The following is a 23,115-nucleotide window of genomic DNA, read 5'->3' as shown; positions in this document are numbered from 1 at the left end:
GCTTCAACCTGTGACCTGTGATCCTCAGAGCTCAGAGCTAAGCCTCCTGAGTAGCTAGACTTAGAAGCATGAGTCACTGGAGCCCAGCAGATTTCAGTTTTTAAGTTTCTCAGTCTGTGTTGTTATAGCAGCCTGAGCTTGTCTAACACACTCAGAGATTTCATGGGTATTTGAGCTTTCAGATGATCTTTTCCTGTCTACTCCAACAGCAGAGGCAACAGAGCCAGACAGGGACTTCACCATGATAATGGCTGATGCAAACTAGATATTGCTTCCCAATATCCAGATCTTTGGAATACAATGGGAGAAAGTTGGGGCCCAGGAGCATTATTGCCTAGAGGTTTTCTCATGGAGTTCCAATATCACTTAGTTACTTAACTGCAGTGAGGCACAGGGAACATATTTAACCTTCCTGAGCTTCAGTTTACTTATCTGTATGTATACAAATTTCTGTTAAATTATATAAGAAAACGGAGCCAAGCACCTGTCAGTACTCACACAAGACTGAGATCTGAGGATCAGAGTTTGAAGCCAGCCCATGTAGACAAATTCAAGAGCCGTCTATGTCCAATTAACCAGCAAAAACCTGAAAGTTAAGGAGTGATTCAAGTGGTAGAGCATCAGCCAAACAAGAGCATGAGGCCCTGAGTTCAAGCTTGAATACCAGCACAGAGGGAGTAGGAGCAAGAGAGTGAGAGAATGAGAGGGTGGGAGAGAGAAAGAGAAAGAGTGGAGAGAGACAGGAAAAGAAAGAGAGAAAAAAAAAAGGAAAGAAGAAAGAGACTCTGATGAGCTGGCTAGTATCCCCAAAAGGCTGTTAAGATGCCTCCTTCACACCCTCCTCAGTTGCTCCTCATAGGAGGTATGGTCTTGTAGAGTAAAGATGAGATTTAGGGCAATAGTGCTCTAAGACAATAATGCTCCTGGGGCCCCAAGTTTCTCCTGTCAAAGATGGACCAGGCGTGGCTGGCAGTCCTTGCCCACTCCCTTCTGGTTCCAGGAGCCTGTTTGTTCCCAGTGAGCTGTTTCCTTCAGCCTGAAGGTCACTTTATGAGTCACACAAATGGGGTCCCAGCAGGAGTCCTCCTGTGTAATAAACATTTCTACTTCCTTTGGAGGTTCTGGCTCACTAGTTTCCCTTTAATTAGAGTAACCCATCCAGGACTTGTAAAAGGCTTGCTCTCTGGGTCAATGGTGTCCTCAGATTCTTTCTGGCTTCTCCTTTATTTTTCCAATGGGCCCCTCCTCCCTCCACCTTTCTCTGCATTACCAGCCCTTCGCTCTTACCTTCCTTCTCCTTAAGTTTTCATGAGGTTACCCACGCTCACAAATTCCCTCATATGTTATCTTCTGATTTGTGAAACTGAGATTAGATGGCTCCCTTCTCGGGAAACTTTCATGGCTATCTATAACAAACCTCTGCTCTGGTGGCGATTTTAACTACTGCCAACCTAGGCAAGGATTAGACAGCAATAGCTGCCTGCTGCCACCAGGAGGCGAGCTGCAGAGAAGCGTCCAGGATGCACTTCCCCAGGCCTCTTTCTAGCCGGAATCTCAAGCAAGAAGTAAGACTGCTGGATTGTGGAATAGTAGGTGAAGTCAGGAGATGCTGTCCTCAAGCAGGGAAATGGACTGTGGCTCCCATGATGTCTGCAGCAGTGATCGGAGGAGCCTCCGGGAGGGACTGCTGGGAAACAACCTGCAGAGGGACAGTCCATATTTCCTTTCAGAGAGGGCAGGGAGCTGAGGCTGAAAACACATGTCTGCATCTTCATAAAGTCCTCAGCCAAGAGCTGTGATAGGGAAGTTAGAATCAAGATTCTGGGGACTTGGGGGCAGGGGGGTGGTCAGTGGTAGAGCACTTGCTTAGCATGAGGGTTAACCCCTTGTATCTCCTGAACAGCTCCTGTGTGTGATTGAACAGCTGAAGACTGAAGCCTAGACAAGATCACACATAATATGGCCATCACATCACCCAAGGAGAGGATAGGCAGAGAGGGGTACACATGGACCCCTCCCCTAATTCCCCAGTACTCAATGGGATCTATTCCTCCTCTCATTTGGGGCCTTTTGTGAGATCTTTTGTCCCTTAATGTGTTGTGTGGGATGTCTGAGGTCCTCAAAGTACCACAAGGGCTGTGGAACATTCCAGGTTGCACTCTTGACAGCCCCACAGATCTCTTAATAGCTTTTTTGTGCTGGTGCTGATGTTCTGGTGGTGTCTGTACTACCAGATGCTGGGGAATGCCCTGTGCCTGGGCTGGATGGGTGTGGCAGGAGCCAAGATGAAGCAGAGCCCGTGTTGGCTACTCAGAAACTGAGATATTTGTCACATTTAACATGCAGGCAACATATGTCAGAGGAACAATCAATGGCTGCCATTTTATATCTAAGGCATAAAAGGGTGATGTGCCTGAGTGTCACCTGCTGCCGGCCTGGATCAGAACTTCTAAGCTCTAGGGCATAAATCCTGAACCTTTTCCCCCCCAAACAACTCAAACATGAATCAGTGGCATTATAATCTCTGTAGCAAGATCCTGTCTCAGAAAACCAAAGGGGGAAAACCAAAAGTTCCATGTACTTCTTGTGCTACATGTGGTCCCTTGTCGCCTTCATAATGGAAGGAAATATTAAGTTTCAGTGAGAGGTTGTTGGGCTAGAAGTATCGCTCAAGTGGTAGAATGGCTGCTTAATAAGCGTGAGTCCCTGAGTTCAAAGCCTCGAACTTCAAAACAAACAAACCTCCAAAAGCACTGAATAAGAGGTTTATGATAATAAATATGTTTCTTCTCCATGATAATCAACACACATTTCTTCTTCATCCAAGTTCACAGACTGCTGAGTGACTCGATCTAGGCAGACATCATCCCTCTCTGTGAGCTGACTGCTCGCTTGTAAGGGATTAAAAGTTCAAGGACAGAAGAAGCTCCTGTTACAAGAAGCTCCTGTAGTTATCTTCCTCCTACTCCCCTCCCCCACGCTTCCCCCAGGAACCAGGGTCCCACAGAAGGAAATTCTCTGCTGAATGGTTCCCAAGCCAACTGCAGCCTTTTCTATCCTCAGGGCCAGTGTGCATTTATTTGCTCTAGCCTGGGCCAGGTATATTCTCCACACGTCCCTCAGTGTCACTCAAAGCCTAACTCTGCTGCTCAATTGTTGTTCCTCTTAGGAACAGAGGCCGTGGCCACCATGTTTCCTGTAGGCCCTTCCTGTGTCTGGCCACAAGGCTGTGCTGGAGGCTGGTCTGCATACAGAGTGGCTTTGCCAGAAGCTAGTAACCTTGAAGGATGAGGATGGTGGTAGGGTCTCTGGGTGGAGAGTCTGGAAGAAAAGGGAAAAAGGCATGCTAACCTTGGGGCTTTGCAAACACCATTCTACCCATAATTAGGTGCTTGCTTTTGGGGCCTGGGGTGGGGGACTCAGGTATGGCAGCTGGAGAAGTTCTGTGCATCCAATGTCTTTCTCCTTCCCTCTAAACAACCATCACAGCCTAATACGGACCTTGTTCCCATTCCCCCACTGCCTTCCCACTTCTAGTGATGTCTTGTACTCTGGGTAGGAAGGGGAGAGGGCAGTAATGTGCACAAGGGTCACTGTGTGCCAGAAGCTCTGGCTCCACAGTTTCACTCTCCTAAGAGGTGATACGAATGGCAAGTTCATCTGTGAAGAGGCCCAGGCTTAGAGAGGCTGTCACCCAGCTGTGAGAGGTAAGATCTGTTCTCATTCCCCGTCACACTGCCAGCCTCTAGTCACCTTTATCACTGCTTGGCTCTCAGTTTCCAAACTACCTGCTGTACCTGCTATTGCTCAAAAATTCCTATCATACTGAATTCAGACTAACGTGTTTCTGATCAAATTGGTTGCTCTCCTTGTATTTCCATTTTAAGAAGGGTTCAGGGAGAAAGTTACACTTGATTCTCAGAAAAAAGGCTTGGTCAAGTGGCACTGGGACGAATGGGACCATCTTGGTTTCAGGAGAGGGTGTGTGAGATCTGAGTGCAGATGAGATGAAGCTGACAGCTGGTGGACTGATGGATCACAAAAGCATGTGACCCATTCCAGCTGGCGCACATTCCATGGCTAGGCATCCTTTGGTCCCATCCTCCTGCTCTTATGTTCTCATGGTGGGTAACTTTGCCCTCCAGGGAACCCCTTTCTCTGAGCAGGGGCTCTGAAGCCATAGCTAGAGCTATCATTCCATTCTGCTTTCACTGACTGGAAGAGAAGAGATCAGAGATTGTGCCTCAGCTCAGGACTTGGGAATTGGTGAGTGGTTGAGGGACTGGAGTCAACCAAGACCCTTTTTACCTTCCTGGGGAGGTATGTGCTCCACCTTTATCCCTTCCTGATTTAGATGAGGCTCCAGTGAGAATATCCATGGGATGGCAGGAAAAACAGGCTGGAGAGAAGCAGAGGTGGAAAGTCTTGCTAGGACCTCTAATTGTAGGAAGAGGCAGGGGGAGACACAGGAAGTTGTGGGGAGGTAAGGGAAGGCAGGAGGAAGCAAGGGGAGGCAGTGGAGGCAGGGAAGATGGAGAAGTCAGAGGAAGCACTGCCCTTGGCCACAGCAATCCTTCACCTTCATTCTAAGAGGCACAGGCTCAGAATTTCTCTCAGCCAAAGCCAGCTCCAGAAATGCTGTCAGTGGACTGGTCCTTATAGCAGTATTTCTGAGGGAGGGTTCCAGAAATACTACTGCCCTGTCTGTAATAAGGTGAGGCCTTACTCCATACCCAGTGCATACACATATTCATGCATACATACATACATGTTTGCAAAACTCTCTGTGTGTTAACACGTCTAACTCCTATCACTCCTGAGGCATCTGCTGGTATCGTCTCCACATCACGGAGGAGATAGCAGTGGCATAGAGACATTAAGGAACTTATCTAAGACAACACAGCCAAGTCTGGTAGTCCAGCAAGAATGGGCTAGAATAGACTCTGGCTCACCAGGTGAGGGGGAAAATAAGCCAATACCAGGCATGTTGAAGTTATAAAAAAGTTCAGCATGGCACAAAGTGTTATGGTTTGGATGAGAGGCATCCTTCACAAGGCTCCTGTGTTGAAGGCCTGGTCCTCAGATGGTTCTGTCAGTGATTGGGTCTCATGGGGGTTCTGACCTAATCAGTGGATGCACTCACTCATATATTTCTAATTTGGTGGCATTATTGGGAGATGGGGATTAGTTGGCTTATTGGGGGGGGGTGGAAGTAGACAACTTTAAAGGGTACGTCTTATCTCCAGCACCTTCTTCTATCATCTCCCTGTTCCTTACTGCAAACATGTGAGCACTTCTGCTCCAACACAACCTCCTACCATATTGTTCTATCTCATTACAGTCCAGAAACAACACAGCCAAGTGAACATGGACTAAAGCCTCGTGAAACTGTGAACCAACTTTGAACTTTTCTCCTTTTAAATTGTTTCTCTCAGATATTTGTTACAGCAATAGAAAGCTAACTAATACCCATACATACACAGAAGAAAATTTAATCCCTTCAAATTTTTCAAGCCTTACTGGGGCTTGAACTCAGCGCCTGGATGCTGTCACTTAGTGACTTTTAAAAAAATTTTTGTTTTTACTCAAGGCTGGCATTCTACCCCTTAAGCCACACCTCTTCTGTTAATTTTTGGTGATTAACTAGAGATAAGACTCTCATGGATTATACTGTCAAGGCTGTCTTTGAACAATAATCCTCAGACCTCAGCTTCCTGAGTAGCTAGGCATCAATCACTGGCAATCTCGCTCCAACATTCCTTGTACCAAGTTTATTCAGCTATGCTTTCTTTTGCTCTCAAAGATGGAAAATTCTTTGGGATTTGCTGCCTTGTCCTCAAGAGTGACTCTGATAGGACTGGGAACTGGAGGATTATTCTGATTTTGATAACCTTAAGCTTAGGTTGCCTGGTATCTGTCTTCTTACAGAGTTGAAGGTCTTCCCCAGCAAATCTGCCAGGACTTAGTGTGTGTATTCCTTTCAAATTTTTTTACGAATGGCAAAACTGCCGTTAGACTCAGGAAAACACTTCTGAAACTGTCAAAGCTGCATTTTGGGCATGTGCTTGATTTTTCTCTACTGACAGATGGAAGGGCTGGTAGTTGCCACCTGGCAGCTGTGTTTCATGGCATGTGTGTGAGTGTATGCATATGTGTGCACGTGTGCGTGTACACAGAGTGTGTGCACCCAGAATGAATAACCAAACAATAGGAAATAGGGAGTCAAAGAGCAAGAATAGATCTCTCTGTGTCCTACCCTCTTGTCCTCACATCATAGCCAAGCAACGTGAGCACCATCCTGGATCTCTGCAATCTGATTCCTTCCTGCTGAAGGAAGTTCAGCCGCCACAGCCATTAACACCATGGACAACAGCAGGCCCCCTGGGTGCTTATGGACAAGTAATGTTTGGGCTTCCAATGCTGCTCAAGGAGCAGACACTGGGGAGACTGAGTATATGGCACCAGAGGGTTTATTTGCATTGTAGATAGATAGATACTAGATGGACTTAACCTAGCCTCTATCTCACCAAATGGGCAGAGGGTCCCAGAGGATGGTGGCAAAGTGAAGATGGTGGTATAGCTATGTCCTCTAGAAGAGTGAAGAGATGACTGAGGTCAGGCAAGATGGCTGCACCACGTGGCTGGAACTCCCTGCATTGGCTGAGTGTTCAGGGCCCCAAGCATCTGCTGAGCCTAGCTAGAGCCTGGCTGCCAGGTTCACATTGATGCAGCAGGAGGATGAGCCTCAACCTAGGACCAAATTCCCCATGTGCACGAGCAAATAAATGCTGAATCTCCCTCTGGGAAAAATATGGTCTCAGAGGAGCTTTCCGATAGAAGGTCTGCTCCCCCAGCAATTTTCAGCTATATAGTCAGGACACAGAAACTTGCTTTCTTCAGGGAGCTGTTAAGAACACACCATAGCTACACCCTGCTCCCAGCCTTTTGGCTATTGGCAGCTTGCTGTGCTGCTCAGAGCAAAGTGCACCAGCTCTAGGAGGTCTTGTTTCCTTTTCCTCCATCCACAACTTCACTTTGAGTGTCTAGTCCCAAGGCCAGCCTTGTGTGTGTGGGGTGAGGGCACCAGGTGTCAGGGCCTGAAGAACACTCAGCCTTCTAGAAGGAGAAGCCACTTGGGGGCTGATAGGATGTTACAAGGGCCACTGTCAGATTACCATGGGGACAGAGGTGGTTTGGGGGAGGCAGGGTGTATGTGGAGAGGTATTACCAGGAAGGCAGAAGAAGAGGTGGGAAAGGCCCCTTGCCCAGGCTTCATGACTAATGAATAGGGGAGATCTGGGTTTCTAGCAAGTCTCCTATATCTTGCACATCGCAGATACTTGACAGATACTTGCTGCATGTGAGTACTAAGCTGCATCCCCCCACCTGGGAGAGGCCTGAGAAGAGCTGTGGGGGGCAGCAAGTTTTCAGTGGCTGGGGTGGGGGGGTGGGGATAATGCTGACTGTGAAGCAGCAGCTCAAATCACCTTGGGATTCTGAGACAGCAGTTGGGGGATGTAGGGAAGCTGGACCCTAGAGAAAGCCGACCCAGGGACAGAAGCAGACCTACTACTCTCTAAGTACCCAGAAGGTCCAGCTCCTCAGAGGAGAGGCAATTAGGATTCCCACAATTAGGACTCTAGTGGGCCAGGACAGGGCTTCCTGGGGCAGACTGACCCTCTTGACTCAAATGTGTAAATGCTGCTTGTGCCTAATGGGCTTGGCAGGCGCTTCCTCACTGGCTACTGAGGAAGGCTCTGTGAGCATCTTCAAGGTCTGAGGCTGCTTACCTTCCCTGTGAACATCTGAGGTGCTGGGGCTAGAAATGGAAATGGAGCTTGGGGTCACAATGGCCCAGCATTGAAGAGCATCGAGGCCCGTGTGCTAAGTCTCCCCTACTCCCTGGGGATGGACTGTGGAGCATTGATTTTTGTTTTAAAAGACTAGAGAGGCTGTGATACCCCCACATCTCATGAAATATCTATCCCAGTGCCCAGCATAAGCAGAAATATTATTTCCTTTGTTCTTCTTTGAGAATGATCACACACTAAGCCCATGTGAAGCCTGAAGGGCTAAGAACTTGGCCAGACAAAGCAAAGCCCAGGGCAAGGCATCTTCAAATAGTCCCAAAGCTGTGTGCACTGACAGTGTCACAGGATGGAGGAAGAAGTATCTGCAGACAGTGGGGCCTGGGCTAGGCTTGGTGGGACAGTGCTAGTCTGTGTGCGGTCCATTCCAGCCTGCATAGAAACTGCTCTGCCTCGGGTACCAGATACCGTGTGGGCAGCCCTATTCCCACTCTCCAGCCAGACCCCTCCTGGGTCCAAATTTCTCCTGTCACTTAAGATTCTGCTCTTTCTCTTTGTTCGGAGACAAGCTTCCTCTTGTGCTATGGCCACAGTGCTCGCTTTCAGCCCTATCTTCCTGTAGATGTCTTACAAATCCATGCCTGCCTGGGCCCTTTCTCTATACTAGTCTTGTTCCCTCAATTAGATTGTGAGCTCTGTAGCAGGAAGTTCATGCTATCTTTATGTCATCCTTTCCGTCCCATCCCAGAATAGCACAGCACAGTGTTCTGTATACGGTAGGCACTTAATAAAAACCCCTTCCTCTTTTTTGGGCTGGTACTCAAGCTTGAACTCAGGGCTTCATGGCTTGCCTAGCTTTAGCTCAAGGCTGGTGGTCTACTACTTGATCCATAGCCCCACTTCTGGCCTTTTGGTGGTTAATTGGAGATAAAGATATCAGAGACTTTTCTGCTTGAGCTGGCTTTGAATTACAATATTCACTTCTCAGCCTTTTGAGTTGCTAGGACTACGGGCATGAGAGTGCCTAGCAATAGAATTCTTGTCTGAGGATGAGTGATCAGATGAATGAATAAATAAAGAAGGAAGGAAGGAAAAAAGGAAGGAAAGAGAAAAAAGGGAGGGAAGTCCTTTTGCAAAGGCTAAACCAATAAATTTGTGGTGCTTCTTTGACTTCTTATTTATTTATTTATTTTTGTTGGTTGTGGGGTTTGAATTCAGGGACTGGGCACTGTCCCTGAGATTGTTTTGTGCTGAAGGCTAGCACTCTACCACTTTGAGTCACAACACCACCATTTTTCTGGTGGTTAATTGGAAATAAGAATCTCATGGACTTTCCTGACTGGGCTAGCTTTGAACTGGGGTCCTCAGATCTTAGCCTCCTGAGTAGCTAGTATTACAGGTGTGAGCCACCAGCACTCAGTGTGTTTAACTTTTATCCATTTTTATTAGTACACATTAGTGTACAAATGTGTTTCACTGTGACATTTCCACATAAGTATACAATGTATCTCAATCCACCTCATCTCTTCTATCACTCTCCCCATTCCATTCTCTCTTCTTAAGACAATTCTTGATTAAGACATTCTTCTTTATTTCAATTGGTTTCATTGTTCTACATTCATACCCCAAAATAAATGATGTTGGCTATATTTGTCCCCATTTATCTTCTTCTTTGGCCCTTCTCCACTTGCTGGTACCCATGCCCCAATAAAATAACACCCATTTTACTTTCCTTTTGTTTCCTTTTGTGTGGTGTACACACACTGTCTCTATTTTCTTGTGTGACGTTCACTCACCCATCCAGCTTCTCTCACTACTCCATTGACAGGTGTTTTGCTAAGGCTCTGTATTAGCCAGACTGGTTGGGTAGACACACATAATTGCTGCCATGCACTTCCCAGGCATATCTATCTTCCACGCCCAGTGTATTCCTTTGTGTCCTCTTCCTTAATGATTTGTCAATTTTCAACGTCCTCTTGAAATGTTCCCCTTCTGTCATTCCCTTCCCACTCCTCCTTCCCTCCTTTTCTCCTCCTCACTTCCTACATCTCCTCCCTCCTTCCCTTACTCCCTCTTTTCCCTCTCCTCCCTCCTTCCCTTACTCCTTCTCTTCTTCTCTCTCATCCCTCCCTCCCTTCCACCTTCTCTTCCTTCTTCTTCCTCTTTTCTCTCATGCTCCCTCTCCTTCTTGCCTTTCTTCCTCTCCCTTTCCTTCCTCTCTCTCCTCTCCTCCTTCCTTCTTTCTTCTCTTCATCCTTTCCCTTCTTCCCTCTCATCTCTTCCTCCCTGTTATCTCCTTTCTTCCTTCTACTTTCTCCCTCCCTTTCTCCCTTCCCCTTCTCATCTCTCCCTCCTATTTTTCCTTCCTCTCTCCCTTCCTTCTTCCTTCTCTTCCTTCCTTCTCTTCTTCAGCTCATCTATCTATCCTTTCTTCTTTCCTCCTCCTTTCTCCCTCCCTCCCTTTCTCTTTTCTTTGTTCCATTTCTCCTCTTTCTTCCCTTCTTTTCTCCTTCTCCTCTATCCTTCCCTCCCTTTCTCCTTCCCTTTCTCTCTCCTTCCATCCTTTCCCCCCTGCCTTCTTTCTTTCTTCTCCTTAGCTCCACCTTCTCAAGCTCTGTTGCAGACTTCTCTCCTCCCTGTCTGTCTTCTCCATGGCTGGGGCAGTGTATGTGGGAGGACTGTTCATCCTGTTCTCTCTTTCTCTTTCTTTTCCTTTTTCTCTTTTTCTCTCTCTCCACCCATCCCTCACTCTCCATTCTCAAGATCACAAACATCATCTGCATCATGGAAAGCCTCCCATGTCTATCTCTGTGTTATCACCTCACAAGGCTCCAGACTCGGGTCCATTGGCTACATGATGTTTTCATGTAGATGTTTCTCTGCATCTCTTAGTTAACATGAACCAAACACAAACAGAGCTCACAGTCCCATCTACCATCTACTGCAGAAGACTATCCCTTCTGTCTCTTCACCCAGTCACGAATGCAAGATATGTGCTTCTTTACTGCTGGTATTGGAGCTTATGCTTAGCTTTATTGCTCAAGGTGGGTGTTCTACCACTTTAGCCATACCTCCACTCTAGCTTTTTGCTAGTTAACTGAAGATAAGAGTCTCTTGGATTTGTCTGTCCAGGCTGGCTTTGAACCATGATTCTTATATATCAGTGCCCTATGTAGCTAAGATTATAGTCTAGAGTCACTGGCATTCAGCTTTATGCCAGGTAGAAAGAGGTGGTGGTGGAGGGGTTGGGGGCGTCCAGGGACTCTTGTAGAACAGCTGGGATGGAAAGGACTATGATTGTACTATGCACATTGTGACTAGCTCAATGTCTGACATATAGTAGGGCCAATTACAAATAAAAAAACTTAATGACACAATGCATGAATGAATGAATGATTTGATTCTTGCCCTATTGGTGTTCAGAGCCTAGTGGGGAGGCAAAAAAGTAAACAGGTGTTGTGTTGGCTGATATCTGATGACAGGGGTACATTTTGAGAGCTCTTAGGGAGAAATGGGGGGGGCTTCAGATAAGGAGGTGACACTGGGTAGGACTTGAAGGATATCTGGAGTGGGGAGACAGGTATCCAGATTAAAGACACTGATGTGTGTGAGAATAAGAGGGGGCTTGTTGCTGGCAGGGGTCATCTGAAACCATAGGATTCATGAGGAGGAGAGGGCGAAGATGATTGGCTGACACATAGTAGGCTATTAAGGACCATTGATAGAAAGAACGCTGCCTGGTAATCAAGGCAATATAGAACAGATGTGAGTCTCGAGTGAGCCTTGAAATACAAGAATATGGGCTAAATGGAAGATGATATGCTGATGAGGTTTGTAATTAATATTGATGAGAAGATGGTCACCAATGACAGACCATTCAGGAGAAGCAGAAGCCAGGGGGGATGAGGAGGGTGTCACATACTCCAGGGCCACTCCCTCAAGGTTGAGAGGGGTGGGGTAGGGCCTCCCAGCTTGCTGGGCAGTGCACACCTGCCCAGCCTGCTCATCTGCCAGACCTGCCACCTGGTGGATGGCTGGCCTTGGAGGAAGTAGTTTTCCCTGAAAGCCAAAGGGGCTCCAGGGGAAGTACTGAGGCCTGGAATGGCTGCTTTGCTAGGGAGGCTTCTAGCATCTGCCCTTCTTTGTTTGTTTTTTAAATCCCAGCTCCCACAAGGGCAAAATGATGGTCTGCAGTAGCGAGGGCAGCCTGCCTTTTCTGTGAGATAGAATCTCTTGAACTGTTTGCCTGGATTGGCCTCAAACCACCATCCTCTGGATTTTAGCCTTCTGAGTATCTAGGATGCCATGCATAAGCCACTGTGTCCAGTTTTTGGCTTTTTAATCTTAAACCACCATGAGCATCCTACTTACTGCCTGCTTGTTTCATGTTACATCATTAAACAACATGATGGAGGTACAAAGCATCAGTAGTTAATAATAACAATCATTGTTCTAAGGCTTTACATTAGCTCATTTAATCTGATACTAACTTTGAGGAAGGTATTTTTCTCATTCTCATTCTATACACATGGAGCCTGAGGCTCAGAGAGGTGAAGCAATTTGCTCAAGGGCTCACAGGAAGTTACAGAGCCAGGATTGGAACCAGAGAGTAGGGTTCCTGGAGTTGCCTGTTGTAGAGATGGCCTGAGGCGGGGAAGGGAGGAAGCAAACTAGTGAAATCTGTGGCCAGGAGCCACACTGTGTTCTGCGAGTCCTAGGTCTGAAGGGAGGAAGATTCCACTTTTGTCCCATGGGTGGATGACACTGGGCAAACACCTCAAACTGTCAAAGATTTGTTTTTCAACTTTGATAGGTTGGGAGAATGATCATCAATTAATTTACAATTTTCAGAAAGAACAAAAGAGTGCATGAGCAGAGCCTGCTATATGGTAAGTTGCCAAGAAACATGAGGGTTTGTTTTTTTTTTTGTCTTGGCTCCTGGGTAAAACTGGCTTCAGGTGAAGCTGGGTTTCTCCTCCCCAAGGATAATAAGGAGGGTCCATTAAGTGAAGGAAGAGTTTGGGGTAACCATGAATGGGGTACAGAAATGATCAGAATGACAAAGAGCATAAAGCCTGACAAACGAAGGTCTCAAGAAAGCTACCTGGGTGTTTTGGAGGGGCAGAGCCAGAGCTGGGTTTTTCATTTCTCTCTGCTCTCCCCAACACCACACTTTTTCTCCCCCATTCTAGGGCAAGAACACTGAGCCTCCTACATGGAAAGGGCCATTTCTGACTTGGAGGTCTTTCCAACACAGGGTTTTCTCCTTTCTTCTATCTTTGTCTGCAGCATTAGCGATAGACAATTCAGCTTTAATCTGGAGCTACAATTTATTTAAGACTTGGGATCCGAATGGAGTATTTTTGTCTTGCTTTGTTTTGCTTTCCATGACTAAGCCTGCTGAAGTTGAAAGGAACTAGGGTGACCCCCAGGGAGTGACCATGCATCTGCCTGGCAGCTCCCAGGGGAAGCTGAGTGCCCCAGATCACCCCAAATGTTGGTGTCAAACACTTGTGTTTCCAAATGAGTTTCATTTTTTTTTTAAAAAAATTGTTATTATAGAAGTGATGTACAGAGGGTTACAGTTACATACATCAGGTAATGAGTATATTTCTTTTTGGACACTGTCATCCCTTCCCTCACCCTCAGTTCAAATAAATTTTACATAGAGGACAAACCCAGCTATTTTATTTATTTATTTATGCACAAGGTTAGTGCTCTATCAGTGGAGTCACAGCTTCACTTCTGGCTTTTTGGTGGTTAATTGGAGATAAGAGTCTCACAGACTCTGCTGCCTGGGCTGGCTTTGAACCATGGTTCTCAGATCTCAGCCACCTGAGTAACTAGTATTACAGTAACTAGGGGCACCCAGCCATGGTGTGTATTGAATACAGTGTTAGCATTTGTTCACCGTTCCCCTCTCCCCAGCTATTTTCTGGCGGCAGAAAAAGGTCCGACTGAGCTTGATCCCTGTGCTGGGAGGGAGGGCTGGGGGCTTTTTCGAGGAGTCCTTCCAAGACTTGGTGGAAGGAGTTTTCTGCTGACATCTGTTAGCAATTTGCAGCCTGCAGTCTACGAGAGCGCGTCCAGGAGTGAGCTGTGATCAGTTCTGAAGAAACTCGGGAGATGGTCGGAAGGTTGTACCCTGTGGAGCCCGAGGCTCCAGCCTGTACAGGACTTAACAGGGGTGAGGCTGGTTCTGTTTAGACAGGAAGATGGCTTAGGGGACCGCGAAAGGACCATCCGGTACCCGGATTCTCCGCGCGTTCGTTCGGGACCCGTTGCGGGTGCCTGTGTGCGCCCTGCGAATGCACGCGAGGGTGTTTTGCGCGTTGGATTCGTGGGTGGGAGGCGCGTGTGGCCAGCAGGGGTGTGTCCGTGGCGCCCTGGCTGGGGGGCTGCGCCCACTTGTGGCTCCGCGGCGCCACCAGGAGGCACAGGCTTTTGCCGCCTCTGCGGAGGACGGCGCCCCGATAGGAGGACGGGAGGCTGATGACATGAGGGCGCCGTCTCCCGAGTGATGGCAGCGCGCGCGGCCTCGCCGCCTCCGCCGCCGCTCAGCCCCGGACTCCTTACGTCAGGGTAGCTGGGTCCCCCCTCCGCGCGGGAGCTGCCAGCCGCGGGAGAGCAGAGCAGAGGCGCGGCGCCGAGGAGCCCGGGCGCCTCGCCGCGAGCCCAGCCCCGCCGGACCCCGCCGAGCCCAACCCCGCAGGAGGCGGCGCGGAGGGGGGTGGCCACCGGACGCCACCTGCGGACCCAGCCCTCCGTGATTACCGCTGCGCGCCCTCGCTCCGTGCGCCCCCTCCGCCATGCGTGTGGGGCCCCGTGGCTCTCCAGAGCAGTCTCAGCGCGGTGGGCACCGGAGCCCGGGCCGGGACGCCTCTTGCTGAAGTCGTTGGGTGGCGGGGATAAGGGGTCGCCACGTCGGGGACGCGGTCAGGACCCGCGGAGTTGGCTCCTGAGCGCGGGGAGCGGGGCCACCCGCGCCGCCCCACCATTACCTCCCCGGGCGGCAAGGAGGAGCTGGTGGCGGTCGCCTCCCGGCTGTGGCAGCGGCGGCGGCGCGCCTGCCTGGCGGCCGTCGGCGTACTCCTGGCCATGGCGCTCGGGCTGCTCATCGCGGTGCCCCTGCTGCTGCAGGCGGCGCCCCCCGGTGCGGCGCACTACGAGATGATGGGCACCTGCCGCATGATCTGCGACCCGTACAGCGCCGCGCCCGGAGGGGGCCCCGCGGGCGCCAAGGCGCCGCCGCCCGGACCCAGCACCGCTGCCCTGGAAGTCATGCAGGACCTCAGCGCCAACCCTCCGCCCCCCTTTATCCAGGGACCCAAGGGCGACCCAGGGCGACCTGGCAAACCAGGGCCCCGGGGTCCCCCTGGAGAACCTGGTCCGCCTGGGCCCAGAGGCCCTCCAGGGGAGAAGGGCGACTCGGGAAGGCCAGGGCTGCCCGGGCTGCAGCTGACAACGAGCGCGGCCGGTGGCGTCGGAGTGGTGGGCGGCGGAGCCGGGGGCGGCGGCGATCCCGAGGGCGAAGTGACCAGCGCGCTGAGCGCCGCCTTCAGTGGCCCCAAGATCGCTTTCTACGTCGGACTCAAGAGCCCTCACGAAGGCTACGAGGTGCTCAAGTTCGACGACGTGGTCACCAATCTGGGTAATCACTACGACCCCACCACGGGCAAGTTCAGCTGCCAGGTGCGAGGAATCTACTTCTTCACCTACCACATCCTCATGCGCGGCGGCGACGGCACCAGCATGTGGGCAGATCTCTGCAAGAACGGACAGGTCAGTGATCCCCACCCCTGCCGGGTCCCATCCTCTCAGCCGGTCAGCAGGTCCTTTCCCGTCCTGAGAACCGCCAGGGAACGAGCTCCCAAGTGCGCCTCCGTGCCACAGCCCTGGCTTCCCAATGCGCTCCGGCCGCGCTAACCGGAAAGTAGCGCCTCCGGAGGGGAGGTTGGGTCTCTGGCGCCCAGGGACCCCCGCTACCCAAACTGTGCGCTCCGGGTAATTTGCGTTCCCGCATGGAATCGCACGAGCTCCTCGGAAACCTCAGTGTTCTTTAGAAGCTGCTCGGTTGTGCTTGAGTCGCCCCTTGCCCTCCAGCCGCCTTTCCTCTTGACCTTGACCCCGGCTTCCCACCCTTCCACTCTGGGTCAGGGTCCTTCCAGCCCTCATCCTGGCTGCGGAGAGGGGAAGGAAGTGGCTAAGTTGGAGAGATCAGGGAGCTGGGGAGGGAGTGTGGGCTAGAAGTTGCAGACAGATGGAGGGCCAGTACCCGTCCCCCTTCCCCAACTCCTCCGCACCACTTAGAGGCCCGCTCAGGCCTCAGGGAAGGGTCTTGGCTCATTCACTCCCCCGGTTCGCCCCTAGGTCCGAGCCAGCGCCATCGCTCAAGACGCAGACCAGAACTACGACTACGCCAGTAACAGCGTGGTGTTGCACCTGGATTCGGGGGACGAGGTGTACGTGAAGCTGGACGGCGGGAAGGCGCACGGTGGCAATAACAACAAGTACAGCACGTTTTCGGGCTTTCTTCTGTACCCGGATTAGGGGCGCTGAGGGCGTGCGCGCACACGCTGGGTGGCTTCAAGCTGCCAGGTTCCCGCGGGAGCGCGCGGCTCTTTGGTGAGGGCCACTCTTCAGCTTCATGACACTTCCTGATCTTTTTGATGGAAAAGACACATCCCTGCTGTCCTCCTTGCCCCGCTCCTGGCCTCAGTGTGTCTGTGACTCACCGAGCTGTAAACTGCGCCCCTGATTCCTGTGCCGAACCTGGGAAGGGAGAGGGGATGTCCAAGTATGAGCTGAGCATGAACCCGAGCCCTGGAGGCGCAGAGACTTTGCAGTGTGATCGGATTGGACAGACGGCGGCGAGGGAGTCTGCCCTCTCCCAGACCCTCCTCCTTCTCCCAGTGCCCCAGGCCCAAGGGCTCCAGGCCCCACCAGGGAGACAGGCCCACAAGAGCACAGCTCCCTGGGGCTTCCCTTTTTGTGACCCGGAATACTTGTGCAGATTTTCCTGTCCATCAGCCAACAGCTCATTCCCAGCAGAATTCCAGAAAATAGAAAAATCCACCTTTCCACATACACACGGCACTCCTTCCTGATTCATACTCATTGAAATGCATTAAATTATGTTTTTAGACTATGGGTTCCTGTGGTCTTTGTCAGCATGCCCCTACTGGGTCTGCACATGTCCACCTTGCTACATGTAACTGAAACAGACTCCCAATAGCCCCATTTCTGTCCTGCTCTGCAGCCACTGCCATGCCCTGCCACCTGTGAAAAGGTGTGGGGAGAAGAAGAGCAGCAAGTCACCTTTGGCTGGAGGTTTCCCAACCAGAGGTCCTAGAGAGAAAGGGGCAGGTTAGAGAAAGGCAGAGATGAGTCTGTCTCCAGCAATCTGGATGCATTTTTACTCCTGGACTTGGGAGAGGGGGCCAGAAGGGAGGGCCTCTCTGCCAGTAAGTCCTGTGAGCTCTTGGGTTCTGAACAGGCTCTGTAGATGCCTCACAGGAGAGCTATGGGGGGAAGGGGATACAACCTATTCAGTCCATGTCCACTTAGTATTACCTCAGGAAGGTCCGCATCTCCCCCAAAGAGCTGGTAAACTGAGGCAAGTCTGTGGGTCTTCCAGCTCCGTGGATTTACTCAAAACCTTGTGGTGCCTCTCTGGGAGTGATAGCCCTTTTCTGACATGTTCCTTTCTAGATTCACAGTGGGGTGGGGGACTGCTGGTTCTGACTGGTTCTGTCTCTCTCCCCTTTAGCGTTCTACACTCACAAGGTAGGAAAATACCCCATGTGGTTTCACATTTTTTGCTTTTTGCTTTTTTGTTTTTGTTTATGGAACACCGAGTTCCAGCAAATGGTAAATTGTCTACCAAACAGCTCGTTAGCAACCTGCTACTGCCTTTGCAGCTTCATTTTGTTTTTGAGAGAGGGTCTTGCTAGGTAGCTCAGGCTGGCCTGAATTTCTCCCATTCTCTTGTTTCCTAAATACTGGAATAGCAAGCTTGCACCACAACACTTAGCCTTACTGAGTTCATTTTGACTGGTTGTTAGAAAGAGATGTGTGCACAGAGGTTATGATGGAGGGGTGCATATCTGTGTAACACACACACACAACTTCAGTGTGGCTATTGTCCTATAGATCTCCCTATATGCTCCATGTTACACATGTATTCATAGATCCATGCTGGTGTGTGGGGCATGAGAGTATTTCTGGCTGCACGTCCACTCCCAAACTGCATTGGACTAGACTTTAGTTTCTGTAGGATGCTGAAAGCTGTGATTCCCATTTAAAAAACAATTACACCCCCTGCCTTGAGTCCTGTGCTGTCACTATTCTTTCCGCTCTTATTTTATTTGAATAATCTTTTATAGTCATCCACTTGAATATAAGCAATGATTATGCCAGTTTTTGAGTCCACGGATAAAGTGCATAAAGACAGCTAGGGAAAACTAGCTATCTACAAATGACCACTCTCCAGTTCCAGATCCAAACAGACCCCCCCCGCAATTCCCTACCCTGCTCTACCTCATTGATTGTAGGGCCCAAACCCAGCTGAGCCCACCTGCACCCAAGAACTGGGGAGAACACAGTCAGCACCGCTACAGTTGCATGCATATCAGTTTCTGATATCTTGTTGATTGTGTCATCCAGAAATGCGATTAAAACCCGATGTCTGAGACCCAAATGAAGTCTAATTGCTATGGATCTGCAATCCCCAGCGGGGCCCCTAATCCTTTTTGACTTATTCCTCCCCTTCCTCCGATGAGATGGAGCTTAGACACAAAGCCCTCAGTTTAAATTTCAAAAATTAAAATTGACATGCAGCGGTGGCTTTTCCTAGGAGCAGGAGGAATTTCTAAGGAGGTGCCGGAGCCCAGCTTTATCCTCTGCATTAAGAAGCAATTTGTACTTCTAACAAAACCCCCCTGCCACTCCCCTTTGGTGGAAGGGCAATGGAGACGCCTTGCCAGGGCCTGGCTGTTCACAATACTTAGACAAATTTGAATCTGAGATTCCTCCATCTGTATTCCCCAGTGCAGCCGGGCTTCTTGCAATTCTAATGCCCGGGCTGCCAAGAGGCGCTGCCAGAGGTGTCAGCTGCTAAGAGGATGATGGATTGATGAGGCACAAGGCGGGAGGGAGGTGTGGTCTGCAGGAACTGGCCAGCTCCCAAGCAGTGTGCATCCAGGTTTGCACACTCTCTAGGGCCCAGGCAAGACCCAAACAACTCACCGAGATCAACAGTCCATCAGGGTTATCTGGAAGATTCCCTGAGAAGGGGACAGGCCAAGGAAGGGAGACCAGGTCCCTCATCACTGCCAGGTTATAGAGCTGCCAGTCTAGTGACAAGTGCGGCATACAAGAAATCCTCCAGCCCAGACCCTTACTCTTGTAACTATGAAGTATTTGCTGGGCTCCAGTGGCTCACACCTGTAATATAAGCTAATGTAATCTAATCTAATCAGGAGACTGGAATCTGAGAATTGCAGTTCGAAGCCAGACTGGGCTGCAGGGGAGGGCTGTGTGTGTGGGGGGAGCATTGGGGGGGGGATTAGGTGGACAGGGGAGGGTGTCCAGGAGAATTTTATCCCCAATTAGCCAGCAAAGAACCTGGGAGTGATGATGTGGCTCGAGTAGTAGAGCACTAGCCTTGAGCAAAATAGTTCAGGGACAGCACCCATGCTCTGAGTTCAAGGCACACACACACACTCACACACACACACACACACACACACACACACACAATATTGCTTTAATATCCTAACTGCTTTGGGGTTATCTTTCTTAATTGTGGTTCTGGGTTAGGAGTATCTTGCTGACATTTTTCAGCATGTAGAAAAGACACATCTGTCTGCTTGGGAGCTGAGGATATCAGAGCTCAGGGAGATTCATGATTTGCCTAAGTTCACAAAGGTTTTAAGAGATTCACCTGGGACTTGATCCAGGTTACTGTCCTGCCTGGATGCACAGATGGGATACATGCACTTCCCAGAATCCCTAGGTCTGTAAGAGGAAAGCAATGGGAATGGAGAGGGCACACATCCCCTCCTGTGATGCAGGAAGGGTCAGATGACGTATCTCAGAAGCAATAGCTCTGCAGATGGCTCTGCTTCTTCATCCTGGTCATTGAAACCCCGGGACTCAAGCTCTCCTTCCTGAGAACAGTGCCTGAAGACACTGGCCTTGGAGTCAGTTTTGGCCTACTGGGTCCTCAAGTCACCAAGTTCAAGTGCTCCACCTGTGCGGTCTGATCATCTGCAATAGTAATGTCCCTCTCATCACTTTCTTCCATGACAGCTTCTTTTCCTCTCTTGGTGTTGAGGGGGTGGGACATCCTGGAGGTGTGCTACCTGAACCAGGTATTGGCAGTTTCTGATTGGTGGGAGTGCCTGGTCTTACTCTTAATCGGCATCAATGTGACTAATATATTTCAGGAGTGCCTGAGTGCAGAAATTCTGATTGTGGTTATGACTTCTGCTCTATTACTGTCCTGTGTATGAGCAGATGGCTGTCTTGGGCATCCAAGTAAAAACTGTGGGTCCTTCCCTACAATGGGCTGTGATGATACCACAAAAGGTCACATTGCATAGACAGGCTGCTCCAGACTTCCCTGGTCATGCCATCTGATTGTTTAGACATTTTTTTCAGCATTTACACCATATATACGTTATGTATTTGACATATGGATAATTGATACATACTTTTGTTGGTCTGTCTTTTTGTGTTTATATCCATGCAAAGATCAGCACATCAAATCAGTATCTACTTCCCTCTGGCCATCCAAGACAGAAATAAGAAGAAAATAGAATTAATTTGTATTTATTGTTCAACTTGCGATTTTCTCAGAGTCTTAGTCATGAAAATAATTCTTTTATGAGTCCTAGGTAAACCTGCACACTTTCATTTTCAGAGCACATAGTTTCAATTCATATTTTAGATGTTAGAAAACTTCATATCTCTGCCTATCTTTCCCTTTTCTGTTTTCAGAGACAAGGTCTTCCTTTGTAGCCCAGGCTTGTCTCAAACTTGTGATTCTCCTGCCTCAGCCTCCTGATTACTGAGATGTAAGAAGAGTCAGGTGAGTAGAGCCAGCTCTGTATCTTTGCCAGGCCACTCCTGAGTGCCCAAGACACAAACACTTTTACTGAGGAATGTGGCTGACTATCTTGCTTTGGGGCTAGTGTTGATGGTCCTGTGAACTTTAGATTGCCAACTCTAAGGGCTCCAGTTGGACTTGTTCATTTCTACCAACAATGTCTCTATCCAAAGTCCCCTACTTTTCCTTCCCCCTTCTAATCTTACAGACAAAATTAAAGTTTCAACCAGAAACATGCTTGTAAGACCAAGCCCTTGGGAGACTGAGGCCAGAAGATCATAAGTTTGAGGCCAACCTGGACTCCATAGGCAGACTCTGTCTCAAAAACAAAGCTAACACACAAAAAACAAAATGCTCCAGTGCTTTGTCTCACTCCTGATTTTTGGGGACTCTGTGTGGGCACTGAATCAAGCTAGGCAAGGCTTAGCAGGGCAGGGCAGAGTTGGACAGGATGGGTCTCTCTTGATGTCACTTGAGTATCAGAGAAGACAAACCTGGGCTAGAAGTGAGGCATCCCAAGAAATGCTCCAGTTGCCAGTTGCTGCCACACATTCTAATTCCCTTCCTCAGAGGATAGTGGATCCTAGGAGACAAGGCAATAAATGATACGAAAATAATTTAAATGAAAGTCACCATGGTCATTTCAAGGAATTGCCCAAATTGCCCATGTACACCAAAGAGTGTAACCAGTGTCTGCCATCTCGCATCGATATTTACTATGTCACAGCCAACCCTGCAGTAATACCTTTTAAAATCTGTTAACCCCTTCTGATGGGTCAGAACCGTGTATCTGTGGGTGTCCAGGCTGTGCTGGAATGCCCTGCATGAGGTCTGTAATTTTCACAAGCACCTCCTTAAGGAGGGGACTGTTCTCACTGTTGTGAACTCACAGCGCCCCTATGAAACATTGCTTTTTCTTTTTGTCAGTCAAGGGGCTGGAGCTCAGAACTTGTATACTGTCCCTGAGCTCTTTCACTCAAGGCTAGTGCTCTGCCACTTTGAGCCACAGCACCCTTATTACAAATGAGAAACTGAGCCTTGGGGAGTCAAACAGCTTCCTGAAGATAAGAGCCAGGACTATTTCCAGGTCCATGTGAGCCTAGTGCTCAAACTCTTTGGGGTTCATGGGTAGAGCAGGGAGCTGAGACCTTAAAAAGACAAAACATAGCCAAGTGCCAGTGGTTCACATCTGTAATCCTAGCTAATCAGGAGGCTGAGATCTGAAGATCAAGGTTCAATACTAGCCTGGGCATACAAATTCAATAGATTTATTTCCATTTAATCAGCAAAATCCCAAAAGGAAAAAAAAAAGACAGAAAAATTGGAGGTACATTTCTCTAGAAGTGCTGCTTAGATGTAGCCAGAGGGGAATGGCCTACTGGGTCCTGGGTAGTGTGAGCATGCTCTCTGCTAACATAATCTGCTTGTGTCTACTTCTTGCTGTTCCAAGTATAGCCATGCTCTTCCTTCTACCTAGAGTCCTGCATAACATCTTTAGGAGCGCCCAATTTCTTCCCTACTGCTTCACAGGATTTCTTTGTTCTTTTCTCAAGGGCTCGGGGAAGGCTGGACGTCTCCACTATCTGTTGTCATGTTGTGGCAACCACTCATTGGCCACCTGATTTCCCCACAGACTGCAGGCTTCACAGAGACAGGCCCATATCCATGTGAGTGGCCAGAGAATGTGCCCTGCCCCCAGGAACCAGGATAAAACCTGGCACACAGTACACATTCAATAAAGGCTTGTAGAATGGATCTCTTGGTAACTCGTGGAAAAGATTTCTGTGTGGATGTGTGATCTTTTTTTTTTTTTTTTTTTTTTTTTTTTTTTGGGTCGGTCATGGGGCTTGAACTCTGGGCCTAGGCGCTGTCCCTCAGCTCTTCAGCTCAAGGCAAGTGCTCTACCACTTGAGCCTAGAACCACTTCCAGTTTTCTGATGGTTAATTGGAGAGAACAGTCTCACGGACTTTCCTACCCAGGCTGGCTTTGAACCGTGATCCTCAGATCTCAGCCTCCTGAGTAGCTAGGATTACAGGCATGAGCCACTGTTGCTCTGATTTACATAGCTCAGGCAGGCTTCAGACTCCTGCCCCAGCCTCCTGAGTGCTGGGATTACAGGTGTGCACTACCCCATATACTATCATGGCCTGCTTGGGTATGTGATTTTACAGTGGAATCAAGGGGGTCCCTAGTAG

The 23,115-nt window shown here is 49.3% G+C and overlaps 1 protein-coding gene and 1 long non-coding RNA gene across 2 annotated transcripts; one reads left to right on the top strand and one right to left on the bottom strand.

Annotated features, from left to right (window-relative positions):
• The first annotated feature begins 14,906 nt into the window (after positions 1-14,906).
• C1ql2 (complement C1q like 2) lies at positions 14,907-16,468 on the top strand. Its single transcript, XM_070021844.1, has 2 exons — positions 14,907-15,590; positions 16,179-16,468. Exons 1-2 carry the CDS (start codon positions 14,907-14,909, stop codon positions 16,356-16,358), a joined length of 864 nt encoding a protein of 287 aa, XP_069877945.1. The 3' UTR covers positions 16,359-16,468.
• A 28-nt stretch (positions 16,469-16,496) lies between these two features.
• On the bottom strand, positions 16,497-21,494 carry LOC138826626 (uncharacterized). The gene is made up of 3 exons (XR_011371782.1): positions 21,414-21,494; positions 20,525-20,595; positions 16,497-16,580 (listed from the first exon to the last, which is right to left on the bottom strand). It is a non-coding gene; the product is annotated as an uncharacterized lncRNA (long non-coding RNA).
• Positions 21,495-23,115: the final 1,621 nt, after the last annotated feature.

The sequence above is a fragment of the Dipodomys merriami genome, unplaced genomic scaffold, assembly GCF_024711535.1.
Source record: "Dipodomys merriami isolate MVZ:Mamm:240054 unplaced genomic scaffold, mDipMer1.0.p SCAF_146, whole genome shotgun sequence".
NCBI classification, from domain to species: domain Eukaryota; kingdom Metazoa; phylum Chordata; class Mammalia; order Rodentia; family Heteromyidae; genus Dipodomys; species Dipodomys merriami.
The sequence above is the reverse complement of the archived record's forward strand: the minus strand, read 5'-3'. Positions and strand labels throughout refer to the sequence as shown.

Excerpts from the sequence above, each read along its gene's own strand:
- C1ql2 (XM_070021844.1), top strand. The coding sequence starts at position 14,907 with ATGGCGCTCGGGCTGCTCATCGCGGTGCCCCTGCTGCTGCAGGCGGCG. Across the intron at positions 15,591-16,178 it reads ATCTCTGCAAGAACGGACAG|GTCCGAGCCAGCGCCATCGC; the intron begins GTCAGTGATCCC and ends GTTCGCCCCTAG.